This window comes from Panthera tigris, chromosome A2 (genome assembly GCF_018350195.1).
Source record: "Panthera tigris isolate Pti1 chromosome A2, P.tigris_Pti1_mat1.1, whole genome shotgun sequence".
Taxonomy (NCBI): Eukaryota; Metazoa; Chordata; class Mammalia; order Carnivora; family Felidae; genus Panthera; species Panthera tigris.
In genome coordinates this window covers 111,547,647-111,574,704 of record NC_056661.1, presented here as the reverse complement: position 1 = coordinate 111,574,704, position 27,058 = coordinate 111,547,647, and the positions used below count along the sequence as shown (strand labels likewise).

The window sequence follows — 27,058 nt, the reverse complement described above, 5'->3', positions numbered from 1 at the left end:
TTTGTTTGTTTGTTTGTTTGTTTGTTTGTTTGTTTTTTAAATGTATCAAAAGCATCAGCATGTTTTTATGCTTATGGGAAAGATGCAACACAGAGAAACACATTTCTAATGCAGGAAAGACTGAGGAGAGTTTTTGATGTGTTTCCTCTGCCTCGGTGAGCAGGTACGGGACCTGGGCACACATGGAGGGGAGAAAATTGTCTGGCAGCACCTGCAGCTCATCCACAGTAATAGGGGAGAAATCCCAGTATACGGCTCCAAATACAGGTAGTTCAAAAGATGTATATGTAGAAACAGGTAGAGTTTCTCTCTGATTGCTTCTTTTTTTAAAATCCTCAATAAAATAGAAGGAAGATCATCAGCAAAAAAAATGAGAGCCGAGAAGGGTGTTAGAGATTTGACAAGAAAGGAGAGGAAAGTGAATGTGCCAGGGACATTAAGTAAGATATCCTGGAAACATTAAGAGCTCACCTGGTTAGTTCTTTAGCTACAACCAGATCTCTGGATCATGATGAATAGATGAAATATTGGATTTGACCAAGGTATGGTCCCACTAATTGGTAAAAGAAGGATGTAGAGTTAACGAGCATGCAGGAAGGCAATTGTAATGACTGTCATTTAAACTGTGAATAGAGTAGGAGAAGGTTTGTGGGGGTGGCAGGTGAGGGCAGTGAAAAGGTGGTAAGATTGATTGGTTGCTGGTCCTTTAAGGTGAAAGGATTATTGCAATAGAGGGATTGCCAAGAAATACTAAACTAGTAAGTTTTTAGTTAGGAAACGTTTTCGGGGGTTTTTTTCAAATGTTTATTCATTTTTGAGAGAAAGAAAGAGAGAGAGAGCAGGGAAAGGGCAGAGAGAGAGAGAGAGAGAGAGAGAGAGAGAGAGAGAGAGAGAGAGAGGTTCCAAAGCAGGCTCTGTGCTGTCAGCATAGAGCCTGATGTGGGGCTCAAACCCACAAACCACGAGATCGTGACCTGAGCTGAAGTCCGACACTTAACTGACTGACCCACCCAGGCACACCAAGGGATTGAGATGAAATATTAATTTATGCTAGAATTGATCACAATTTTAAGAAATTTATTTTGTTCTCATTGTGATTTCTTCTTCATCCTGTTTTACTCTGCGCGTATCCCTCTTTAGAAACAAACTATGATTTAATTACCATGACCCGTTTTATGTAAAACATTTTTCATAAGAGAATATATATCATCAAACATTGGAAAATAGAGAAAAAGACAATGAAAATCAGTATTATGATTCTTACTGCTTACACACATGTACTATGGTACTTTTGACTATGTTGTTCCAGTCTTTTTTCCCTTCCTCTGATTTTGTAGAACATGATAATATAATAATAATTTTATGCATTTGATTTTGTTCAACATTTTTAAGTTTTCCATCTTACTGTCTCATAAGCATACTTTATGCTATTACATAGTTTCATCAAGATTATCTTTAATGACTACATAATATTCCAGTGAGGTGGTGTTTCATAATTTATTCAATTTTCTCTGTATTCAGGATATTTATATTAATTTGCTTTGACATTGAAATTGTATAGTGATGAATATATCTATGCATAATTAAAATATTATTATTAGATTCCTTTAGGAATCTTTATAAATTCATTCTCTTCTTTTAACGTTTATTTATTTTTGAGAGACAGAGAGTGACAGAGCATGAATGTGGGAAGAGCAGAGAGAGAGGGAGACACAGAATGCAAAGCAGGCTCCAGGCTCTGAGCTGTCAGCACAGAGCCTGATGCAGGGCTCAAACCCATGAACTGTGAGATCATGACCTGAGCTGAAGTAGGACGCCTAACCAAGTGAGCCACCGAGGCGCCCCCCTGCCCCGTTTTTTTTTTATTCTTCCTTTTTTCAAACAAAATCATCCAAATCTTCAAATATATTCTTAGAAATTTTGGTTTCCTTATATGAATCTTCTCAAAGTTTCCACATCGCATTTTAATAACTTTCCCACTGGATTTAAGTATAGCAGACTGATCTTACATTTTCAGTATTTCTGGCTCCTGTTTATTTATTTTATTATTTTACCCACTTTTCTATATGATTCTACATTTTTTATGCTTTCCATTCAGACCATAGTCATAAATTCTCATGTTGTTAATTAAAACAATAATTTATTTCAATTTTTAGTTACTTAGCACAGTGAATAAATATTTTATTTTTGGACTAATTTTTTTTCTGGTGAGTGTTTCCAGAACTGTTTAGAATGTTGTTGACAAATGCTTCATTTTCCTTATATTGCAAAACTCAAAATTAACATCCAGTTAGCAGGTTCCTTTCAGCGTATAAGAATCAAATGTGCTTTGAGATTGCAAGGAGAGGTGATATGAGGAATAAGAAAGAAAAACAACCCAACAAGCCAGTGAGCAAGGTTTTACTGAACTAGAACCCCACTGTGGATGTAACAGGATCTCTGGCAACATGGCAGTCATTCTTGTAGTTGTTCCCTCGGAAAAGCTACTCAAGGCCTTCTGCATTAGGGTCTTCAGGGACATTTGCCTACAGATTACTCTGCTTGTGGTCACTGGGAGTGTGGACTCTGGAACAAGATTCTTGGGCTTTGACTCCTGTCCCCTTTATTTCCTACAGTATGATGTTGGATAAGTTAATTAATCGCCATGTATTTTAGTTTCCCCAACTGCAAAAAAGAGACAATAGTATTACCTATCCCACAGCCTTGCTGTGCAAGTTAGAAGAGATGACAAAGTACTTCGAACACAGCCTGGCATAGGATGCCCAGTGATTGTTAGCTATTAGTAATTACTATAAATTTAGGTTAATCTACATGAGACAGTCTTTTCCTTATTTCTGTCATATTTCTCATGTCTTCCATGTCTTTATTTTCTATTACTGTATTTTATTCACAGTGATTTAAAAATATTAAAAGTGAATTTTTCTTACTGTCCTCTATTTTCATCCTCTTCTCTTTGTAATTAAGCAGAATTAATTTTCTTTTTAATTTTTATTCATGGTTAAAATCTGTCTACAGGAAGCTTTCTATTCCCTTCCATATATTTTATAAGTGCCATTTCATTTTTAGCTTGGACATCTAAATCAGTTTTAAGAATCTTCCTTATTTCTTGCCTCTCTTCTATGATTACATATCATTTTCATTTAGTTTATGACTCTCTGACTTTATTTTTTTTCTGTTCAGGTTTAATTGGAATGCTCATTTTGTTTATTGAATATGCCAGGAGATATACTTTGGAGAAATAAATGTTTTAATACAGTCTTATAAAAGCTTACAAGAAATAAGTGGCAAGGATGTTGGTAGAATTTTAAAGAACATTTTGTCTCTTATTAGTTCTTCTAGTAGCGAACTGTAGGCCTCTGTACGAATAACCATTTTTTGGTGACTCAGATTCAGTTTTTCTGCTTCTTAGAGAGGACTGATACTATTTGTCCTCTACGGTCTTACTGGGAAATGAAGAGAAATATATGTTCAGAAATGTGGAATAGGGAACATAAGGGAATATTGAAAATTTTATCAATCCAAAAGGAGGAGAAAAATAAAAGCAAATTTGTAAAACACAACATAAGATGGTAGGTAGAAATAAGTAAAAATCGTGAGGTTTTAAGTAATTGTAAAAGGATAACATTCAACTACTTAAAGACAGATTAAAAGTAAACATAATTTTTTTAAAATCCAGCTGTTTTCTGTTTGTAGTGGCATACCTAATAACCAGCCAGAGGTGTTGAAATAAAGAGGTAGAAAAATATATGCCAGGAAAATGCTATATTTCTTTGAATTTAAGATACCATCCATTTTAAGACCCACCCTTATTTTGTGTAATAACAAATAGGAAAAAAAGCCAATTAAAATCTGACATCAATTGCATATGCATCTTGATTCCTAGAGATATTAAACTGTGTAAAAAAAGTGTCTTAAAATTGTAAAGTACAACAATGAAAAGAAAGCTGGTATGGCAATATTAATATCATATAAAACAAATTTAGGTCAAAAAGCATTTACAAGAATAAATAGAAACACTAGAGGATATTAAGAGAAAATCCATTAAGAAAACATAACCCTTGGGGCGCCTGGGTGGCTCAGTCGGTTAAGCGGCCGACTTCGGCTCAGGTCATGATCTCACGGTCCGGTCGAGCCCCACGTGGGGCTCTGTGCTGACAGCTCAGACCCTGGAGCCTGTTTCGGATTCTGTGTCTCCCTCTCTCTGACCTTCCCCCGTTCATGCTCTGTCTCTCTCTGTCTCAAAAATAAATAAACGTTAAAAAAAAAATTAAAAAAAAAAAAAGAAAACATAACCCTTGCATACTTACTTGGTCTTAACAACAAAGCCCTGAACCTTATAAAGCAAAAACTGAGTGAATTACAAGAAAATTTAGCACCTTCAAAATTATAGTTGGAAATTTTATCACATCTCCTACAGAAACTTGTAAATCACACAATTGTAAAATAATTATAACAATGTAGTTCAAAAACTTCACCTAATAGACACAAAAGGACTCAGGGAGTTTTTACCTAACATCAATAATTTTTTAACTTCAGATATTTTGTGCTTTTGTATTTCCAACTATTTAAATGAGAAAAGTGATAATACATTATTATATCACCCCAAACCCTCAACTCCTTTCCTAAAAATGTTTTAAAAAATACTAAAATAAACATACACATTAAATAGCACACAGTTAATGTAGTCGTATAAAAACCAAAAACTCAATATTGCTTACTGCCAGTAGCTTCAAAATTCACATGTCCTTTATTTATACTATCTTCATTTTGAAATGGCTACTTATGTTTCCAGTGTTCTACTGGCTGAATCTGAAATGAAACTTTAGGTTTTCTTGATATTGCTTAGTTAAATATGTTCCTTTGAGTTTAAGGGAATTTTTTTTTTAATTTTAAATACTTTTATTCCTTAGAAAGACAGTTGGCCAAAATATTGTAATGGGAGATTCACATGTTCTATAAAGTTTATGTATTAAAAACTAGAAACCTTTTTACTGGGAAAATGTTAATCAGAGAGATATTTTTTGGAATGTGCATGTGTGTGTGTGGGGGGGTATGTCTAGGGAGAAAGAGAGAGCTAGAAAATGCCACCTGGAGCACAAGTAAACTTTCTTCCTAAGCTGCAGGTAAAACAAAGATTTATGCTAAAACAGTCATTTACATTATCTCAATATCAAGAAGTGTCTCCATCTAGATCTTATAATTCTAAGAAAACACAAGGAGATATGAACCGTTGCAAAGCAGTGTGAAGGAGAGAGTATTTGTCCCTAATCTAGAACAGAACTGGTCTTAGATATCATTCCTGGGCTATACTAGGAAAGGCCACACCACCCACAGAGAAGAGAGAATCCTGCAGTTTTCATTTATCACCCTGAAATCCCATGTCTAGTACAATGTCCTAATGCATGTTTTTGCCCCTGGAAGTGTTGCCATGTCGGGGTGAGCATCTTGAGCTGCCATATATTTTATTATGTCCAGTAATAAGTTTGTCTAACAAACCAAATGAAAAAAAATATTTTTATCACCTTATAATTATGTTAGTGGCTCTCAATCTTTATTGTACATCAGAATGTCTTGAGAGCTTTTTATAAAAATAATGATACCTGGGCTCCACCCCAGGATCTTGGGATAGGTTTTGGGCATCTACATATTTTTTTAAAGTTCTGAAGTTGATTTTGATGCAGAGGAACCATTGGGAACCACCATTTAATACTAACTTGGTTAGGGTAAATGGTCAGGGGACTAACCTGGACAAAGCTCCAGAACAGCAGTCCAGGAGGACCCTGACCTGGCATCCGATGGTGCTAGGGACAAAACTCTGAGCCTCCTTACAGTTTACCCATCTGCACAGGAGAAGCCCACTGAGCCCACAAAGCAAGATGGGTCTCAGCTGAGGGAAACACAACTCCTAAACCTGAGTATTACTCCTGTATGTTTATTTGTTTATTACTGTTTATTTATTTTTGAGAGAGAGAGAGAGAGAGAGAGAGAGAGAGAGAGAGAGTCCAAGTAGGGGAGGGCACAGAAAGGGCGACACAGAATCTGAAGCAGGCTCCAGGCTGTAAGTTGTCAGCACAGAGCCTGACACAGGGCTCAAACCCACAAGCCATGAGGATCATGACCTGAGCCAAAGTCGAACTCTTAACCAACTGAGCCACTCAGGCACCCTGAGTATTGCTCCTATTTTAAAAGAAAAGGGTCATGGAGAGGAAGAGAGAGAAAGGGCTTCTTCTTGAAAAGGTTTGCAGTCCCTTTAGGCTGCTAAGTGAGGGGGTTCAATTTTTTAGTCTGATTTAGGGAAATCAAAAGGACAATAATGGATAATTCTATTCATTCCATTCTAGATGATTTTCTTTGTTTTTAAGTTGCTGTTTTCATTAGAATTTAATACCTGAAAAGAGAATAAAAAATAGAATTTGAACATTAAAATTAATCATTCCTGTACAACTCGGTTGTATAGATATTTGCTTCTCTTTTTCATGATAGTTTCAAATGGTTTAAAAATGTGTACAGATAGAAGGAATTTACATTGAATATTTCACAATCTCCATGTGAGGCCATGTATTTATACCCTAGTATTTGTAATTACAGTGACCAACCATCCTGGTTTTCCCTGGACTGAGAGATTCAAAACTGGATAGCCCTGTACAAACCCAGATGGATGATTGGTCTACCTACTTGTAACCCATATTTACTTGGGAAGCTGTGTTTTCCTGTTATTCGTCCTTCTAAGTAGGACTCAACACCTCTTATTATTCAATATAATTATTTTTGCATCAGTAGGTCATATGGACATTTCTGAAGATCATATGGGAGAACTAGATGGTAGGATTGGCAATGGATATGCCTAAGTGTTTCAATGAGAATATTGTCATTAGTTACATCTTCTTATTCCCCATCTCCCTTTTAGGCTGCAATCACCTGCAGTCCCAACTCCCCACCCCATCTTACCCAGGGAAATTTTGGGTTTTTTTAGCTTCCTTCTTCAGACTTCTAGTACAATCCACCGCTACTTGATACTATTTTCAAATAAGTGAAATTTTGAATATTCAATTGTCTCTCAGAAAGGAAAGAATCTAGTTTCCAGTACTCAGTGAATAGTGAAGCATTACTAATAGTAAAAAGATTTCTTGTTTGGCTAAATTATATATTATATATATATTATATATATTATAATTGTAATATATAAATATATTTATATATTCATCCATCTCTGTCCATTCATCCATCCATCTGTCTCTCTGAGTAGGACCACATGTTAGTATTTTTCAAGTTTGTGCTTTGATAAACACTTCATACTTTCCATGGTGTTCTCAGTTTACACAATTGATAAATAAAAACATGGTAATTCCCTAAAACATTACGAATTTGACATGGAGAACTTAGGGGAAACTCCTGCTTTACGCATTGGATGATGTTGCATAATGAGTGTTCCTTTTTTAAATCTTACCAGTTCTACCAAATTTTGTCCATGTGCTCATTAGTTCATGAACACTCTGTTCTCATTTAAAAGCCACTGAACGTTGAAATTTACTTTCTGCCAAGAAGGTAGACTTGTCAGATGATATGTAGATGATTCACAGCAATGTTCTAAGTTCAAACCAAGGAAGACTGTGGGTGTACACAAAATGTTTGTCCAAGGGTGTTTTTCTTTTGGCAAAGAATATTGGGAATCTTATAATTAATTCTGTCCAATAACATTGGGGCAACGGGTAGCTGAAAAACATTAGATTTTTGCTGAAAAGGGATTGATAAACTCTAGTTGGAAAATAATAGAGTATTTTTCCAATTATTCTCTTTAGAGAGGTGAAAAGAGCATTATCAGGTTGAATAATCAATTAAGCTAACATGGCAGTTAAACTTCCACGGTCCCTTTATTGTTCTCTCTTTTCCAATATTCCTTAAGTATCTTTGTCAGTAGCCACTCTTACTTCATAAAACCAAGAGAAATGACACAGATGTGAGAAAATAAAACAAACAAGAACTATCATGTTAAACAGTGATTAGTTTTAATTGGAGATTTGTGGTATTTGATTTGCACAACAGCTTTAAAAAATAAAGCTTTATTGAGATGTAATTCACATGCCATTATGACAACTACTTAAAATCTATATTTTTGCACTCTATCAATGAGAAAAAGTGATGCTCAGACCACTGTATTCATTTGTAAGCTTTGTTTTGAACCCATCTGTCTAATTTAGAAATCTGTATTGTTTCCACCATACCCTAGTGCCTCTGTTGTCAGAAACCTAGCACTCTTTCTGGCAGGAGCAATGAAAATAGGGGTGCCTGGGTGACTCAGTGGTTAAGCGTCTGACTTTGGCTCAGGTCATGATCTCATGGCTTGTAGGTTCGAGCCCCATGTTGGGCTCTTGTGCTGTCAGCTCAGAGCCTGGAGCCTGCTTCAGATTCTGTCTCCCTCCTCCTCTGCCTCTCCCCTGCTCATGCACTGTCTCTCTCCTCCATCTCTCAAATATAAATAAATATTTTAAAAAATTATTAAAAAAGAAAGAAAGAAAGAAAATAGCTGTTAAAATCCTCTATGGAGAGTGAATAAGAGACAATTGAGCCCCAAGATACAACTGGTCAGTAGTCTTTTTTTTTTTTCTTCTAGGGAGTGAGGTCAGTGTCTCAAGCCATCTGAGGGAGAGGAACCCAAGCTTCTCAAGTGGGTCCAGTGGGAGAACTTGTTTCTACATGCTCAGGAATAATAGAAGGGAGAAATCAGAGGAAAAGAAAGAAAAAGGAATCAGCTGGTTGTACCACTTTTTATACGGTATTCCATTTGACTATTAAAGCTGCCCTATGAAGATTGTGGGCTCATTATAGAATAATAGAAGTAATACATAGTAATGTAATTCTTGCTATTCTTCTTTTTTACAGATGATAAATAACCCCACAGAAATGTTCTGTAACTTTCTCAAGTTTATACCCAGGGTCTAAAACAAGAGAATTCTAATTCCAAAGCCTGTATTCTCTGCACTTTACCAAAATGCATTTATATATAAGAAACAGAAAAACAAATACTGTTGATAGGTGAAAAACAGTGAGATCTCACAATGTCAAATATTCTATTAAATGATGGAGTTTTGTAGGATATGAAGCTTACAAAAAAAAAAAAAAAAAGACAGAATTATGCCCAGGGCCTTGCAAAGGGCTTTGCAAACAAGGGTATTACAGGTTCAGCTTCGTTAGCTACCTTTAAAATCTGACTGTGGTTCCACCCCTTTTCAACCAGTGGTTGATCTCTGTATCTTTTGAAAAATACAAGCTAGGAAGCTTTTCTTGCACTGATGGGTGCAAGAAAAAGAGTCTTAGGGTCACTGTTACACAGTTCTTGTATCCAAGAACTTGCTCAACAATTGAACTTGTTCTGTTACTAGGGACAGGATTTACAGCTAGTTTATCTTTGAAGGTTTGCTAGGAGCATACATCATTTAAACTTAAACTTGAGAGGCACATCACTGAGACTATTATATGACAACAGGGGGCATTTGATAACAAATTTATTAAGTGTTTCCACAATGAAAATACTAAAGCCTTGCTCTGTGACTTAGGAAGTCATTACCCATACACTTTTGTGGGGGAGCAATAACACAATTGTGTTCTGGGGAACATTTCAGCCCATGTCACAGCCACCAGATACAGAGGTAGAATGATCTGTTCAGGCCTACATTTGAGATATTTGTCTCAATTTTCAGAAGAATGTAACTCTCATTTTTAACTGAGTTGATTGTTTGGGTCTTCCAGAGAAAGTGCTGCTCTCAGTCCTCATCAAGAGCTAGAACTTCTAACTCCATGTGGATTAAGAACTAGAAACAGAAACTCAGTTGAAAGAACTAAATATGGTGGGTTTTACCAGATCAGATGATCTATCCTGTCTTTTTGTAACCTAACATGTATTTTTGTATCTGGTTAAGGCAGCAGATAGCTGCTTAGCTGGATCTGCTACTTTCCATCTGATTTGACCTCATTGACCTTGGGCAAAATGCCATCAGGACACATTAAGAAAGAGTTCCATGAAAGAGACCCCAGTGCTGAATACAGGGTAAAAGACGGGGTGAGGATACTGTTCCCAGCAGTCCTGGTGAGGCTGGTGCTTCTGCCAAGTGGTTTATTTGTATGGTATGGTCACTGTGAGGCTTGTAACTAACAATGTATTCCCTGCTGTGATCTCTTTGAGAAAGTGAGAGCCAAATTTGTGGCTGATGCTAGCAATAAATGGAACTTAAAGCATGATGTTCATAGTTATTTATTTTGGGTTTCCTACCAACTCTCTGCAACTGTCACCCAAATCACTTTTTTTTAACTTTCTCACTGAAGAATAATATACACTTGCTTGTTGTTTAAACACACCATGTTTTTTGAGTATTTGTAAGCATTTTCAAATTGTTTTTAAACCAAAGAAAGGTATATGTGTGTGTGGTTGTGTGTGTGTGTGCATCCTTAAAATGAATATAATGAAAACGAATATTCAAGTTAAAAATATATCTACTGATCATCAGTTATATGCTTAGGTCATTATTAAAAGATTCCTGATTTACAATGAATATTTATCAGAAGCCTGTAATACTCCCTTAAGCACTTCGATATCCATGGAGTATCCCCTGAACTTTCAAAAGATCCCTTACCTGATTTTTGGATGTTGGTTGTGCTCTGTGTGGTGGAAGAAGAGATGCTGCAAGACTGAAGTAAAGTCAGGATATAGAGGGCTGACCCTACCTATGGATTTGGTTCTCTCTTGCCTTGGCCTAAAAGTCATATTCAAAGACTCTTGGTTTCGTAGGAGGTATGATGCAGGAGGAGCATGAGGTTAGGGCCACTTTATTTCACTCTCATTGAGTTATTAAAATGTTTATCATTTTTTGCTTTGAGGTCTTAAAATCTATACTACTATTACTTTTGACATTACATAGCACCAAAACTTAAAAGGATCTCATTTTTAAGTCATAGCATCCATCAAAATAGGTAGAACTATTTTTATACCCTCCTTTTTTCCCTATAGAGTTCAACTTAGGAGATGACAATTTGAGTCCTGAATTGGCCAGTGATGAACCTGCTACTTTGAGCAGCTCATTTTAATCTCTTGCTGCTCATATTTATCATCTGTAAAATGAACATCCTTTATCTAAAATAGCACTTTTCATTTCTTCATGGTAACTTACAAATACAGTTATTTCTTTGGGTCTGAAGGCTAAGGGTTGCCAACTCTATGAACCAGGACTGGCTACGTAATTGCAGTGCCCAGTCCAGAATAAAAATAGGAAGCCTCTTGCTCAAAACATATTATATATTTTAAGATTTAAAGAGCAGAGCTTCTGTTAAGCATGAAGACCTCCTGAGGGTGGGGCTCTGTGTAGCCACACAGGTCACATACTCATGATGTGGGTCCTGCTGTGAACTTGGTGAAGCTCTCAGCGATTAAAATAAAGGCTTGATGCTACTCTCCAGCAACAAACCCAGGGCATAGTCTCAGGTCTCATTTCCACTGGAAGGGAAGGTCTGACCAATGGGTAGGAATCACAGAGTAGAGTTCCAAAGCTTGTTCTCCAGAGTCTGATATCCCTGTGTTCAACCATTAACCCTGGTGCTTAGTACCTACCTAATATTGGGCAAATAAACTCTGTGAGCCTCTATTTCCCTACCTTTATTTTTTTTTTAATTTTTTATGTTCATTTATTTTTGAGAGAGAGAATGTGTGTGAGCTTGGGGGACAGAGAGAGAGGGGACACAGAATCCAAAGCAGGCTCCAGGTTCTGAGCTGTCAGCACAGAGCCCGACATGGGGCTCAAACTCATGAACTATGAGATCATGACCTGAGCCAAAGTTGGATGCTCAACCAACTAAGCCACCCAGGCGCCGCATGAAAATATTTTTAATACCACATAGTCCAAGAGTTAAATACAGAACAAAACATGGAAACATGTAAAGATCTGAGGTGTTCAAGGAATAGTTAGAAAATACTTTGAACCTACTAAGTGGCTACAAGTAGCAATTTTCACTATATAATAGCTACTATAAGCACTTCACAGGAACATGTTATATTTTACTTTCTTTGGTATGAGCATAACTTCATATTTTTACAGTGTTATATTAGTTTCAGGTGTACAGTAAAGTATTTAAACAATTCTTGCCTGTGCTCATCATGACAAGGGCACTCCTGAATCCCCATCACCTGTTTAACCCAACAAAGAAATACATTTTAAAGAAATTACTCTTTTAGGGGCACTTGGATGGCTCAGTCAGTTAAGCATCCGACTGTTGATTTCAGCTCAGGTCAGGATCTCGCAGTTCGTGGAATTGAGCCCTACATCAAGCTCTACACTGACAGTGCAGAGACAGCCTGGGATTCTCTCTCACCCTCTCTCTCTGCCCCTCCCCTACACGTGCACACACTCTATCTCTCAAAAATAAATAAACATTGAAAAATGAAGGAGTAATTCCTTTAAATGATATTGCTTCCCTGGCTACTCTTTTGCAAATGTTCCTCTCTGCCCCCCAAAATTTTCTGGGATCTTTTGCTAAGTTGTGCAGTTGGCAAATATTCCCAGGTGCTTAAGGCCTAGTTTAAATAGTAAAATAAATGTAAAGCAAAACTTTGTGCATTGGCTTCTTAAGAAAAGAATAATGCATCTGTAAATCAGAATAAGTGTGTTGTAAAAGGCATGTTTGACAAGAATATGTCCCCAATTAAGTGAGTAGTAGACTGCTCTTTTCCCACTTACTCATTCTAGCCAAGATTGACTCATGCTTCTTTAGACAAAATTTTTTTTAAAAAAATCCCCTTTTAAGAAAGCAATTGCCATTGAGTATGACATTTAATTGTAAGAAAACACAGGGGAATGATAAATATGGCAAGTGCTATTTGCACCTGTGTAAACAAGCACTGACCTCAACAGGTCACCGTCATGGTCATTTTAGTCAAAGCCTTTTCCCGTACACCACCTCTCCTCCCTGTATTCATAGAACAAATTCATAGGGTGAAGCCCTGTAAGACGTGGTGTGTGTGTGTGTGTGTGTGTGTGTGTGTGTGTGTGTATGTGTGTGTAAACAAAAAGATTGAGAGAAGGAAGATTTGTTGGAGGATAGTGGGAACAGGCAGAGAATAAGGAGAAATCTATTTGGAAAGAATTTAGCATGGTGGTTTTTAGAATGTAGTTCTCAAAATGTGCCCCTCTCTCCCCAACCCAGAGCCACAGCATCACATCACTTGGCCACTTTGCTAGAAATGCAAATTCTCAGGTGCCTCCCCAGTCCTTCTGGATCAGAAATACAGGGTAGGTCCAGCAAATTGTGTTTGATCAAACCTTCCAGGTGATTCTGGTACCACTGAGGTTTAGAACCACTAGTTTCAAGGACAGCGAAGATTTGCTTGAGCATTTGGAGAAGAGGGCTACCTCACAAAGAATTCCAGCTAATGACCACCTTGTGCCTTTGTTTCTGAAATGTTATGATCCTCCAGGACCATAGGTGCATAAGTCACCATTCTGATTCTTAGGTTGTTGAGGACTTTTAACTGCATTATTCTAGGTTATTAACTATTTTCTACACTAAGGGTTGTTAGCTTTGAAGGAATCCTGGATATAAACTCTTCCTTTCTGCTCTGTCCTCTACAAGAAATTAAGGGGTCTAGGGAGCTTTCTGTCTCATTGATTTTCCATTTAAAATGTACTTTATATTTTTAAAAAATACTTTTTCATGTAAGGATTTTTTTTTTTCTCATTTTAATTTGATTTGCTCAATGTTGCTCAAGGATGTGTACTTCGTTTTCTATTCTAAAGTTTTGGCTACCTATGGTGTGCCAAGGACTTTAGTTTTTGACACTGTATTTGGTAAAATCAACCAGAGAATTTTGAAGATCTGCCAGGAAACTTGAGGCTTCAGTTTAAATTGCATATTGCCCAGTTTGGCTTTTCACCCCAACTTTCCATGCAGTTTTGCCTATCAGGGGAAAAAAATTGTTATTTCACCATTTGAATTTTTTAAGTATGCCACATTATGAGATAATTTTGCATTTGTTTATCCACTATGTTTGGAAAACATGTTTTCCCCCTTCTTTTCTTTCCTTTCCCTGCCCTTTCCTCTTCTTTCTTCATTTAATTTTGTTCATTATTTTCTTGATACCAGAAACGGCTTTTGATTCCTTTCAAAAATAGAACGAATTTCTTTGAAATAAAATGTCAGGAACTTGAAAGAAGAGTATGACAAACATAGTTAAAGGTGAAGGAGATGTGGTTAATGCCTAAAGGAGAACAAGAAGTAAAAGTTTAGCATGACTAGCAGTTTGAATTAGAAGGTGGGATAGTCTGAGAATGTAGTATTGGGAACCTCGAGTCTGAGAAGGGGCGTATGCATCCTGGGTCACGGAATTTATGGAGTAGCAGTAATGTGAATGAAGAATTATGTCAGGGTCAGTTACTCACCAGCTGTTTGACCTCGTAGGCTAGTTATGTTCCGTTGCTGAGATTCATTTTTGTACTCTAAAATCTTACTGAAGATATTTATTTTTCAGTGTTGTCATGGGACAAAGAGATAACATGTATGTGAAGAAGGGTGAGTCACAGCAATGGGATGCCTCCAGTTAGTATATACTGATGCTTTTAATTGCAATTCTCTTGTTTTCATAGTTGCACGGTACTTCATTGAATTAAAACACCATATTTATTTCTCTATTCATATGGCAAAGGATAATTGGGATGATTCCAGTTTTTTGTTAATATAATGAACATTCATGTATATCTGTTCTGATGTACATATTCAAGGTTTTACTACAACAAAGGTACTAGAACAAAACAACTGAGATAGGAATTGCTGGGTACTAGGCTGTAGGCATCTTTCCTAGATAATGCCAGATTGATTTTTAAGTGATTATACCAATTGACACTTCCACTAACAGTGTACATGAGTTCCCATTTTCTCCACCTCGTTGCCGATAATCGGTGTCGCAGATTTTTAAATTTTGGCAAATTTGATAATTGTACCTTAAGTGGTCTCACTTAGAATCCTCTGGCTTCCAATAAATTGAGCATATTTTAATATATTTGGAGGTCATTTGTGTTTACCTTTTAAAGAAATGCTTGTTCAGGTCTTTTCAAAATTGTCTATAATTTTGTTTTTATTTTGCTTATTAATTTGTAGGAGTCTTTTACAATCCAATCCTTTTTTGCTTTTTTCAGTCATATGTAATGGAAAGGTCTTCTCTCACTTTTTGGCTTATATTGTTATGTTTTGTAAATGATGTTTTTTGATCTATAGGACTTTTCATTCTTTTTACATTTTTTTTGAGAGAGAGAGAGAGAGAGAAAGAACGAGTGTGTGTGTCATGCACAAGCAGGTGGGGGGGGGGGAGAGAGAGAGAGAGAGAGAGAGAGAGAGAGAGAGAGAGAATCTTACACAGGCTCTACACCTAGCACAGATCCCAAAGCAGAGCTTAATCTCACAACCCTGGGATCATGACCTGAGCGGAAAACCAAGAGTTGGTTGCTTAACTGATTGAGCCACCCAGGTGCCCTTCTCATTCTTTTTTAATATGGTTTGCATTTTGTGTGTTTGTTCTTTGCCTAGAAATTATCTACTTCTCAGAAAATGTAAAGATAATTCCTTAGACTCTATTTTCAAGTTTTCAAGTTTTGCTTTTCAGTCTTCAAATGTCTTAGAAATGATTTTTGTATAATCAATGTAATTTTGTTTAAGCATGAAAACAAATTGTATCTTTACCATTTATTGAATAATCCACCATTTCTACACTGCTCTGAGTGGCCACTTCTGTCATATAGCAAGTTTTTGTGTGGGGATGGGTCTGTCTAGGGTTATTGTATGTCCTTAGTTTATTTCTTTTCCAATTTCACATTGTCTCACTTAGCACATATTGATAATAAGTGCTAATATCCGGTGGCACACTTCATTTCCATTCTGTTATTTTTCTGGATTGTCTTGAATATTAGCCCTTTGCTTTTCTGTAGAAATTTTTAAAAAGCTTAAGAAGTTACAAACACATACACATACATAACATCTTGTGATTTCCCTTGGAACTGCACTGAATGTATAGAACTTAGGGGAGATTTTCCAGTTTTGTGAATGTTTGTCCTCCAATCACCAAACAGGGATTTCCGATTTATTGAAGTTTCAACTTACTATTCCTTTTCTCTTGTCCTTGGGATTTTCATTAATTACTTTTTTTTATGGGATCAGTAATACATTTTAGTTTAGAATCTGAGCATTTTTCAGAGAAGTACTAATATATATTTCAGGATATCTAATCTAGCATCCTACCAGAAATAGAGGACCTATGTAGAGTATTATTATATGAAAGTTTCTATTTAAGGGTATGTGAATACTTTAAATTTAGTTTCTCTGCCACCTTGTACATGTATACTTGTAAAATATTTATTTGTTTGTTTGTTTGTTTATTGTCTAGGTGGGAAATGTTAACCAATGAAAGAGCCCATTTTTGGTCAGGAGGGATTTCACGAAGTAAGTCTGAGGGAAATTTATGTGACATGGAAGGTCAAAAATCCTCAAGAAATTTCCATATTACAGGTACTTAATTATTTTACCCACTGCAAATAACTATTGGAGGGATACCTCTGAGAAGAGCTACAAAAGATTAAAAGAATTATAAAATTATTATAGAAATACACTATCATTAAAAAGATGAGCAAAACGAAATAGCCCAGGCAACAGATTATGTAAATCTTATGAGACGGCAAAAATTTATTATTAAGTGAATGATATTTCTGGTACATATAATGAATTTGGAGGCTAAAGAGATCTCTAGAGATTGGAGTGTGCTAGAAAATCTTTATGGAGAATAAAAGAGTTGAATTGATCTTCAGAGGAAGAGTAAGTTTTAAGAGAGATGAAACCAGGTTGAAGCAACAAGGAAATAAGAGAAATGCAATTTTTATTGTTCAAGTGCATCTTCTAATTTTTAATATGTGATACTGAAAACTCATTTCAATCAAGATATAGCTGTATACATATTAAGCAAAAAAGTCTGACTGTTTACTTGAACTCATTTTCCAATTTTGGCTGGCCATTTGGCTTTCATTTTCTTGAAAGCAGTACTAGGTTCACCAAGTCCACAGAATCGTTACCAGTATTTATTGAGAAATGACCAAGTATGAGTTACTCTAATCATTAAAAAATGACTTTAATATTTGTGAGATATATAGAAATTCCTTACGGTTCATGTGTAAATATTTTAATGTGTTGGTGATTCTTAAACTACTTTCCAAAGAAATAACATGTTTTCATTTCATAGTGGTAAGCCTGTTCTTAGTCATTTTAAACTTGGAAAAGTTCAACGAATCCTTTCAAATAGTAAATCTAATGGTGACCAATTTTTCAATATTTATTGTCATGAAATGTTTATTTTTCTGGAAAAAACTTGAAGATTATTAAAACTCATCAGTGCAGTTATCAGGAAATAACCTAAGAAATGCATTACTATTTAATTTGGCATATTGTTTTTAAAATTTTAAATACAAAATTGCTTTAGCCGTTAACAGATGCGTTTGATATTTTTACACATGGAATATTATCAGAAAAGAAAAAAACATCAAATGAATAATCTAGGTATATTGAGACCAAATATTCAGTGTTTAGAAAAATCTGGATAGTTGACTAAATTATTCTGTTTGTTCAGGGGTTTTATTTTGTGAAAATAAAATATAAACCAATAATGCATAAGTGTAGGTAGTCTGGGTAATTTTCAAGGAAATGTGTTCAACTGATTACTGTATAAATTTTTGAGCACTTATTTGTAAATTATAGTGACTTAAGGTAAAATAACATTAAACATGGTAAAAAATAAACTGGCAGGACAGTTTCTCTTTTCCTGTAATATCAAAATTTGAGCAAATTTAACATTAATTTTGTAGTAGCTGTTACACTGGAGATCGAAAAGCAAACTAAAGAGTCTTGAATTGTTAAGCAATAGTGAAAATTACTTTTGGTTGTATCTCAGAACACCACTTCATCTTTGTTTTGCTTTGTTTTTGTCTAAATAACAAGAATGTCCAGACCCAGGATTTCTTCTCAATTGGCCAGATGCTTTCACCTGTCATGGCAATAGTGCTTCCAAAATTACAAATCCATTCTGGAATGAATTGTCTGCTTCTAACCCATTTTTGGATGACATAACTCAGCTAAGAAATAACCAGAAGAGAGACAATATTTCCATCTTGAAGGAAGATCCTTTTCTCTTTTTTAGAGAAATAGAAATCGGAAATTCTTTTGATTCCTCTGGCGATGAACTGGACGTGCATCAGTTGCTTAGGCAGTCTTCCCCACGGAAAGCTGGAAGATCTAAAAGTGTTTCAGAACTTTTGGACATTTTAGATGACACAGCACATGCCCATCAGAATATACATAACTCTGACCAGATACTAGAACAAGACTTAGAATGGCTTCAGAATGACAGAGAGGCTTATAAAATGGCTTGGTTAAGTCAGCGCCAGCTGGCCCGTTCCTGCCTGGATTTGAATATAATTAATCAGAGTCCTGGATGGGCCCAAACACAAGTTGCAGAGACTGTGACAGTTTGTAAGTTAAGCCACCAAGGAGGATCAGTACAATTACCTGAATCAGATATCACTGTTCATGTACCCCAAGGCCATGTAGCTGTGGGAGAATTCCAAGAGGTATCTCTAAGGGCTTTTCTTGAACCTCCACAAACGCTTAACCATGATCTTTCATGCACCGTAAGCCCACTGTTGGAAATCATGTTAGGCAACCTTAACACAATGGAAGCCATTTTGCTGGAGATGAAAATAGGGGCTGAAGTGAGAAAGGATCCTTTCAGCCAAGTCATGACAGAAATGGTATGTTTACACAGCTTGGGTAAAGAAGGCCCTTTCAAAGTGTTAAACAACTGCTATATTTATGAAGACATTATTCAAGTCAAGCTAATAGACTTGAGCCAGGTGATGTATCTAGTGGTTGCTGCACAAATTAAAGCTACTCAGTCACCAGCTGCCACCATTTGGGATTGTATCCACAAAACCACGTCAGTTGGAATTTATGGGCCCAGATATATTCATCCCAGTTTCACTGCTATTTTTATAGTTTGTGGACACAGTTATATGCCAGGAAAGCTTACAATCTCTGATATTAAGAAGGGTGGTAAAAACACATCTCCGGTTGTGTTTCAGCTTTGGGGGAAGCATTCATTCTTCCTTGACAAGCCACAAGATTTAAATATTTCTGTTTTTTCATGTGATCCTGATTTTGAAGTGAAGGCACAAGGAGAAAGGAAAGAAATTAAACAAAAGCAGTTGCAAGCAGGTGAAGTAGTTAATCAACAATTTTTATTTTCCTTAGTTGATTCCAGAGAAATGCACTTGTTTGTTTTCCGTGTTCAGGTGGAGCCTCCCAATGGTAGAGCACTTACACAGTTCTTTATCACTACACCTGATCCAGCTCCAAGCCTAAAAAGGCTCTCAAATCTGCCAGGTAATTTGCAGGAAGAGAAGAAAATCAGGTCTGCTCCATTGTTACCAACAGTGTGTATTAAATATCCCACATTTCAGGACAAAAAAATGAACTTCACCAACTATGGGGTAACCTTGAAGACAGTGCTAAGACAAAAAAAGATTGACTACTTACTTGAATATTTCAAAGGGGACACAGTAGCTCTTCTTGGAGAGGGTAAGGTAAAAGCTATTGGGCAGTCCAAAGTGAAAGAATGGTATGTGGGAATCTTGAGAGGTAAGGTTGGACTTATACACTGCAAAAATATCAAGGTGATTGCCAAGGAACAAGTAATATCTATGTCAGATAATGTCTTCACAACCAGAAATCTTCTTGAACAAATTACCCTACCCTTTAAAAAACTGACGTACATCTACTCAGTTGTATTGACCTTGGTGTCAGAAAAAGTTTACGATTGGAAAGCTTTAGCCGATGTCTTGGGTTACTCACATCTGGCACTAGAAGATTTTGATCAAATACAAGCAGACACAGAATCGGAAAAGGTTTGCTATGTCGTAAAGAAGTTAAAGGAAGATTGCCATGCAGCTAGACACACCAGGAAGTTTCTTTATGAACTTATTGTGGTGAGTATTCCTTGATCACAGTAATATGTTTACCATAGAGAACTTTATTAACTTAGCAATATTTACAACCAAACATATGAGAGAACTTAACAAAACTCTCAGCAGTCTCAAATAAACTGAAGTCACGTTATAGCAAATATAGAGATTTTCTTACAAGATAATATAATTGATTTCTAAGTTTTAAAATTCAAGAGTGATTTTCCCAGAAACTAGGCTCCAGAGGATCATCTTTCAAAGGAAGATTAAAGATTCTGTTTGTGTTAGAGTGTAACAGTTAAGAGATCTCTTCTCCTCTCTCAAGTAGTTGAATAGCTCTTAAAATATCAGAGAAGCTTCAATAAGATGAAAGTAAATAAAAACAAACTGAAACAAGATTGATTAACTTGTCCATTGCTATCTGTCCACTATTTAGTGTGTTTTTTTTTAAATTTTCAGCATTGCTTTTAAAACATATCATCAGAATTTTAAAAGACCCATATCATCAATATCCTTCATATTATCAATTTGACATTTTTCGTATGCAATGCATCATAAGCCAAAAAATGATATTGCTAATTCTCTTCTTAATCCTCATGTTTTTTTTTTGTTTTGTTTTTTTTAAACGTTTATTCATTTTTGGAGAGACAGAGCATGAGAGGGGAAGGGGCAGAGAGAGGGAGACACAGAATCTGAAGCAGGCTCCAGGCTCTGAGCTGTCAGCACAGAGCCCTTCGCGGGGCTTGAACTCACAGACTGAGATATCATGACCTGAGCTGAAGTCGGATGCTCAACCGACTGAGCCACCCAGGCACCTCTTAATCCTCATGTTTTAATAGAACTCTCAGGATCATTGTTTTGGTTTTTTTTTCGACATAGTATTTACTCAATGGAGTAATACAGGCTCAATGGAGAGATACAAAGTAGATAAACTGTCTTGCCTTTAAAATAGAGATTCAGTATTTTATAAAAATAAAAAGAGATATCAAGAATATATTCCTAAAATTAGCTAAAATATGAATTTATAAATAATAATAATGATAGCTAACACTCCTGTAGGGTTATCTATGTGTTTGGCCCTATGCTGAACTCCCTATACACACTATCTCAGCCATAAACTCTATGGAGTAAGTATAGCTAGCTGGTATCTTCATTGTACCAACAGAGGAAACTGAGTTTTGGGAGGCTGGCAGACTTGCCCAAGACCCCACAGTTGGTTAGTATCAAGAGGGGACTTGAGACCTTTCTGGCTCCAAAGCCACATTTGAAACCACTATACTTTCCTAAAACAGTTATAAATGTGTGTGTGTGTGTGTGTGTGTGTGTGTGTGTGTGTGTGTGTGTGTAAAAGTTTGTGTGAATATGTATATTGGTCTGTGTAGTAAATACCATTATAACTGGTCCTTAGGAGAGATGAGTAAGATTATACAGGCAGGTTCATAGAGAGGACAAAAGCTTTAATCAAGGTGCACATGGAGGAGAGAGATTTTTAGAGAGGAATTTATTCTGTGACATTAACAATAAAGAAATAGTATATATAAAACATTTTCTTTTCTTTATAATTTTTTTGATTCAACAGTGATACTGAGAAGGTTAAATTTTGAAAGCCCCAATATCCAGTCATTAAGTGGATAGTTTTATGATGGTGTGCCACATTCTCAATCTAGCCATTTAGAGTCATTGGCTGATCTACCTGGTTGAAGCTGCATGTGCATTTTGCAGTGATTCATTACCTTTCATTACCTCTGCCTTAGTTCACGTTCAGCGTGGACCCATAAAATCTTGAATTGGAAATTGCTTTTTTTGTTTCTCTTAATGGAAAAAAAAAGTTATTTTGGTCAGGTGGTCTGGAAGTTTAAGCCTCATCATATCTACACTATATTGGTGTATGCTAATGAATTTAGTGGCTTTGGTGACTACCTAAACAGTGCTGATGAAGAACTCATTCAAGGGAGTAGTTCCTAAAAACTCATGCTGTGCCTGAGCAGAGGCTTCAGGATTTCTGTATGGAAGGGGTATAGAGGCCATATCTTGAAACCTTATTTGCATAACAAGTACATGTTTCTCTTGGATTGTATATTAATTTGGAGTAGCTTGAAGGGAAATAATAAAGACTGTGGGTTCTAAAACCCTTAGTCATATCTTAGACATTGAGACTGGTTGTCTTTATGTACTTGACAATTCCTAAAGTACCTGAGTATCTGATTCGATTTTCATAAAGATTATGAGCAGCTACAGAAGGTGATATCACCACTGTATCCATTTTAAAAATCACTAAACAGAGATATTTTGTTATTTATCTAAAGGTCTATACTTTGTGTAATTGGATTTTAAACTCAGATTATGTAACTCCAAGTGTAAATTTCTTTTCCTTAAAGCAAGAACCTGGAATAAGCATTGCTAAAACCATTCCACAACTTACTAAAATCATCTTCAGGGGCCTGCTAGCTCAGTACTGCTTTTCCCTGAGGTCCTAGCTCCTCATCATAAATGTAAGGATGAATACAGTCAATGTCTAAAAACCATGGGTGGTCTTTCTGATGCTTCCATAGGAATGAACACTCCATGGACTTTACTAGTTGCCTTACCTGGCCATTCATTTTTACTTATTGTTTCATAGTGATAGATAACACTTTGAAATGCTGTTAAATGATGAGGCACTACTATGTTTATTTGCTTATTTGAAAAGAGAAGAGATAGATAGATAGATTTAATCCTATTTTAAAAAACATATTCAAGCCAAAGGGAAGCTCATAGATTTGTTTGAAATATGCATGGTCATTGACAAAGCTCAGACACCTAATTAAAATGAAAGAAGGAAGGAAGGAAGGAAGGAAGGAAGGAAGGAAGGAAGGAAGGAAAGAAGGAAGGGAAGAAAGAAAGAAAAAGAGAGAGAGAGGGAGGGAGGGAGGAAGGAAGGAAGGGAGGAAGTGAGGGAGGAAGGGAGGGAGGAAGGAAAGGGAAAACTGATGTTTTCCATTTTGCATTGTTGAAGACTGTTTTTAATACTAAATGGTTTATATTTAGCACAACTACAATGGGGGTGAAGGCAGAGAGTTATTTTTTTTAAAGTCATCAATATAAATAGCTTTGTTCAAAGTTGTAGGAGTATCTTATTTTATGCAAGAGGCATCATTCTGGGAAGTTTTAAATCACATTTTGAAGAAAAATAGAATAATATTTACCAGCACTAGTATGCTTATTTTTTTAGAAAAATCCTGTAACCAATTCTCTGGTAAGGAAAGGAATTATTTTTTGTAGAGTGAATAATCATTTCTGGGTTGAAAAATTATAGACTGCTAGAACCTCAGGGTATCTTTGGAAGTGTCCAGTTGAACTTCCTCTTTTTCCAATTAGGATATTAAAGAAACATATTAGTTGAGTGGTTTACCCAAGGCCTTATAATTAGTCATTGAGTTGGGCTTAATTCTCCCCTAATTTTGGTCTAGTCATATCCTCTGTACTTTGCTGGTTGGATTTGCTTAAAAGTAAATCAGCTTTTTGAATTTTAGAAACCTCAAGTATACATGTGGTGAGAGAGAGGATACCAGTTTCTAGAATGTATAATGAAAAAATTAACTTATAGGAGGAAGCCAAAATTAGTTGATTTTAACTATGGTATGTAATTGTTGCTGCAGGCTCTGCTGAAGATGGATTGCCAAGGGTTAGTAGCACAGCTCATCCAAGAGGCTGCTATTCTGACATCAGCTGTCAAACTTGGAAAAGGCTGGAGGGAACTAGCTGAAAAGTTAGTGCGACTCACAAAGCAACAGATGGAGGCATATGAGATTCCTCATCGAGGAAAAGCTGGAGGTATTGCTGTTGAGGTAAGATTTCTATTTGTCTAATTAAATAGTGAAAAATTGCAGACCAAGGAAATCAAACATAAATCCATATACATGGATTCATTGAGGCAGTCTCCTAGAGGACCCACTAATTGAAGTCACTGTAGCTATAATCATCAATATTATCTGAACTAAACCTACATCTCTCCTTAAAGGCCTCAAGAACCTTTAAAATATATTGATGTTTCTCCTATTGGATTGCATTTTAACATGGTCTTTGAGCAAATAAATTGAGCAAATTAGATAGCTAGCCATTGAGTAGGCAGGGCTAATAAGAACTTGAGGCAGAGAACAGATAAACTTTGAAGAGAGGAAATGGGGCCAAATCAGAATAAAGGAGGAGGATATAATAATAAGTATTTATCAGCCTCAGTTATAGACTTCGTCACCTATGATAAATAATGTTTGGTGACAAACATTAAGGAGGTGGGTGTTGTGGGGTTGCTGGTAATGAGAGCCTGGTAATGCAAGCTAGAAGTACCTAAGAGCTTCATTATTTCCTTTGTAATTTTGTATACAGTAAGAACTATAGACATCAAATATAGAATAACAACACTTAGTACAAAGTAAATACTTACCATGCAAATATTGTTTTTATTAATATCAAAACAAATGTACACTGGTAGGCCTAGATTAGGTAAATATTTTCTCTATTTACCATAAAGAAAGAGAATCCATTTTTGTTGACTTAAATGAAAATATTCTAGTGATAATCACATATAAAATGTCCTGTGTCTTTCTCTCACATGAGTGAAAGCATTTTCAAGATATTTTTAGTTAAGGAAAGGTTATCTCTCTGATTAGATGATAACTTGGTAGGAGGCAGAAGCTATGTTCCCCACTTCCTATTTGGGCATAGAGCTGGGTTTTAATTTTTTGAGAATTTTTTCTTATTTTGAAGCAACTATGCCAGCTGGGTGAGCACAACAAGACAACTTTTCCATGAAGCTTGAAGAGTCAGATCAAGTCAGGTAAATCCCAGCAGCTGCGCTGGAAGCTTCAGCGTTCCTAGAGCCTGGCTATCCAGCAAGGACTCCAAACAGACTCTTGAGGCAAGAGCATCCAGGACACATCCTCCCCCCTTTTAGATTCCTCCCCCTTGTAGACTACATTTACTTCCATATACTGAGAAGGACATTACAATCTACAAATCAGTTTTTACTGAATGAGCTAAAAGATGACACACCTTTAATAAGGAAAAAAAGAACAACATTCTGAGGGATATGCTATTCTGATATTTAAGTGAACTTGATTAATACATTGTCGATTGAGATACCACCACCTATCAGAATGGCCAAAATCCAGAACACTGATGACACCAAATGCTTTGGAGGATGTGGAACAATGGGAATCCCAAGTCATTGCTGGTGGGAATGCAAAATGATACAGTCACTTTGGAAGGCACTGTGGCTGTTTTGTACAAAGAAAGCATACCCTTAACTTATGATCACTCAATCACATTCGCTGGTATTTACCCAAAAGAGTTAAAACTTTTGTCCACACAAAAACCTGCACATGAATGTTTATAGCAACTTTATTCATAATTGCCAAAACTTCAAAGCAACCAAGATGTCCTCCAATAGGTGTCTGGGTAAATAAACTAGTAGATACAGACAATGGAACATTATTCAGTGCTAAAAAGAAATGACTTACCAAACCATGAAAAGACATGGGAAAACTTTAAATACATATCACTAAGTGAAAGAAGCCAATCTGGAAAAAAAGCTTCACACTGTATGATACCAAATAGATGACATTCTGGAAAAGGTAAAATTATGGAGACAGTGGAGAGATCAGGGGTTGCCAGACTTTCAGGAAGGAGAAGTGAATAGGCAGAGCACAGAGGATTGTTAGGGCAGTGAAAATACTCAGTATAATATCATAATGATATCTATATTTGTCAAAACTCATAGCATATACAACACATGGATATGCAATGAATATACAATGAACCCAAGGTTAACTGTAGACATTGAGTATTTATAATATATCATTGTAGATTCATCAATTCTAACAAATATACCCCTCAGGTGGAGGCTGCTGATAACAGGGTAGGCTATAGGCTATGCATATATGCATATGCACCTATGCATAGGTGGGAGATATATGCAAAATCTCTACCTGCAAAATCTAGATATATGTGAACCTAAAACTGCTCTAAAATAATTCTTTTTTTAAAAAATGTTTATTTTATTTATTTTCAGAGAAAGAGTGCAAATGGGGGGAGGTGGGGGTGGGCGAGAGAGAGAGAATCCCAAGCAAGCCCCATGCTGTCAGCGCAGAGCCAGATACAGGGCTTGATCTTACAAACTGTGAGGTCAGGCTCAGTCTCACAAACCATGAGATCATGACCTGACCTGAAAACGAGAGTCAGATGCTCTATCAGCTGAGCCAACCAGGCACCCCTAAAAATAATTCTTTAAAAAAAGTTGCCTAACTGAAAACCAGCCTTTTTTTTCTTAGTAAGGCCTTGTTTTTAAAAGGGTTTTCTTGAGAATTATTTACCAGAAAGTTTTTATTCTCTCAGGTTTGTTAAGCATCTAACTTCTCTCTAATTGTGATTGTTTATATTTTGTCTTTCCCTAAATCTTGATGGAAGCCAACAAACAGCCTACTTTTCCATTATTTACTTTTGCACAGTCCAAATCACAAATGACTAAGTGCATGTCTAAGGTTGATATATATTCAGAAACAGAAAGGAAAGTCCCTAGGTGTCTTTCTGGAGGTTATCATTCAATTTACTGTGGCTAATGCTGACAGTCATTGCTGTGATTCATGTTATTAAATGCTTAGAAAATTATGCATGATATGGGCCTGAACCCGTTCCAAATAATCTATGGGAGTCTAGACCACTTAAACTAAAGGGTAAATGTATGCTAAGTTTTATCCCCCTGGAAAAACAAAACAAAACAAAAACAAAAACAAGAACAAAAACAAAAACAAGAACAAAAACAAAAAACAGCTGTACAGTTTTGTTTTGTTTTTTTTTTCTCTCAGGAAAGAGACTACTCACAAAAATGATCAATTTACAAGTCAAGAAATGATTTTAAAACACACTGATACTAGTTCTGGGTAGGGAATGCAGAAGGAGGGAACCAGAATTGGGGCACAGAGATAACAAGGCCTGGTGGTTCCCATGCTGCTTTTGTTTCCTTTATCTCACTTCCTCAGAGGGCATACTTT

General features: G+C 36.2%; 1 protein-coding gene across 1 annotated transcript in view; it reads left to right on the top strand.

The window, feature by feature from the left end:
• MACC1 (MET transcriptional regulator MACC1) overlaps window positions 1-27,058 on the top strand; it is a 64,479-nt gene that overhangs the window by 26,187 nt on the left and 11,234 nt on the right. The window contains exons 2-4 of the mRNA XM_007089074.3: window positions 16,415-16,536; window positions 18,013-20,054; window positions 23,669-23,857. Coding sequence (XP_007089136.1) covers window positions 16,422-16,536; window positions 18,013-20,054; window positions 23,669-23,857 — 2,346 coding nt within the window. The 5' untranslated portion in view covers window positions 16,415-16,421. The remainder of the gene's footprint in view (window positions 1-16,414; window positions 16,537-18,012; window positions 20,055-23,668; window positions 23,858-27,058) is intronic.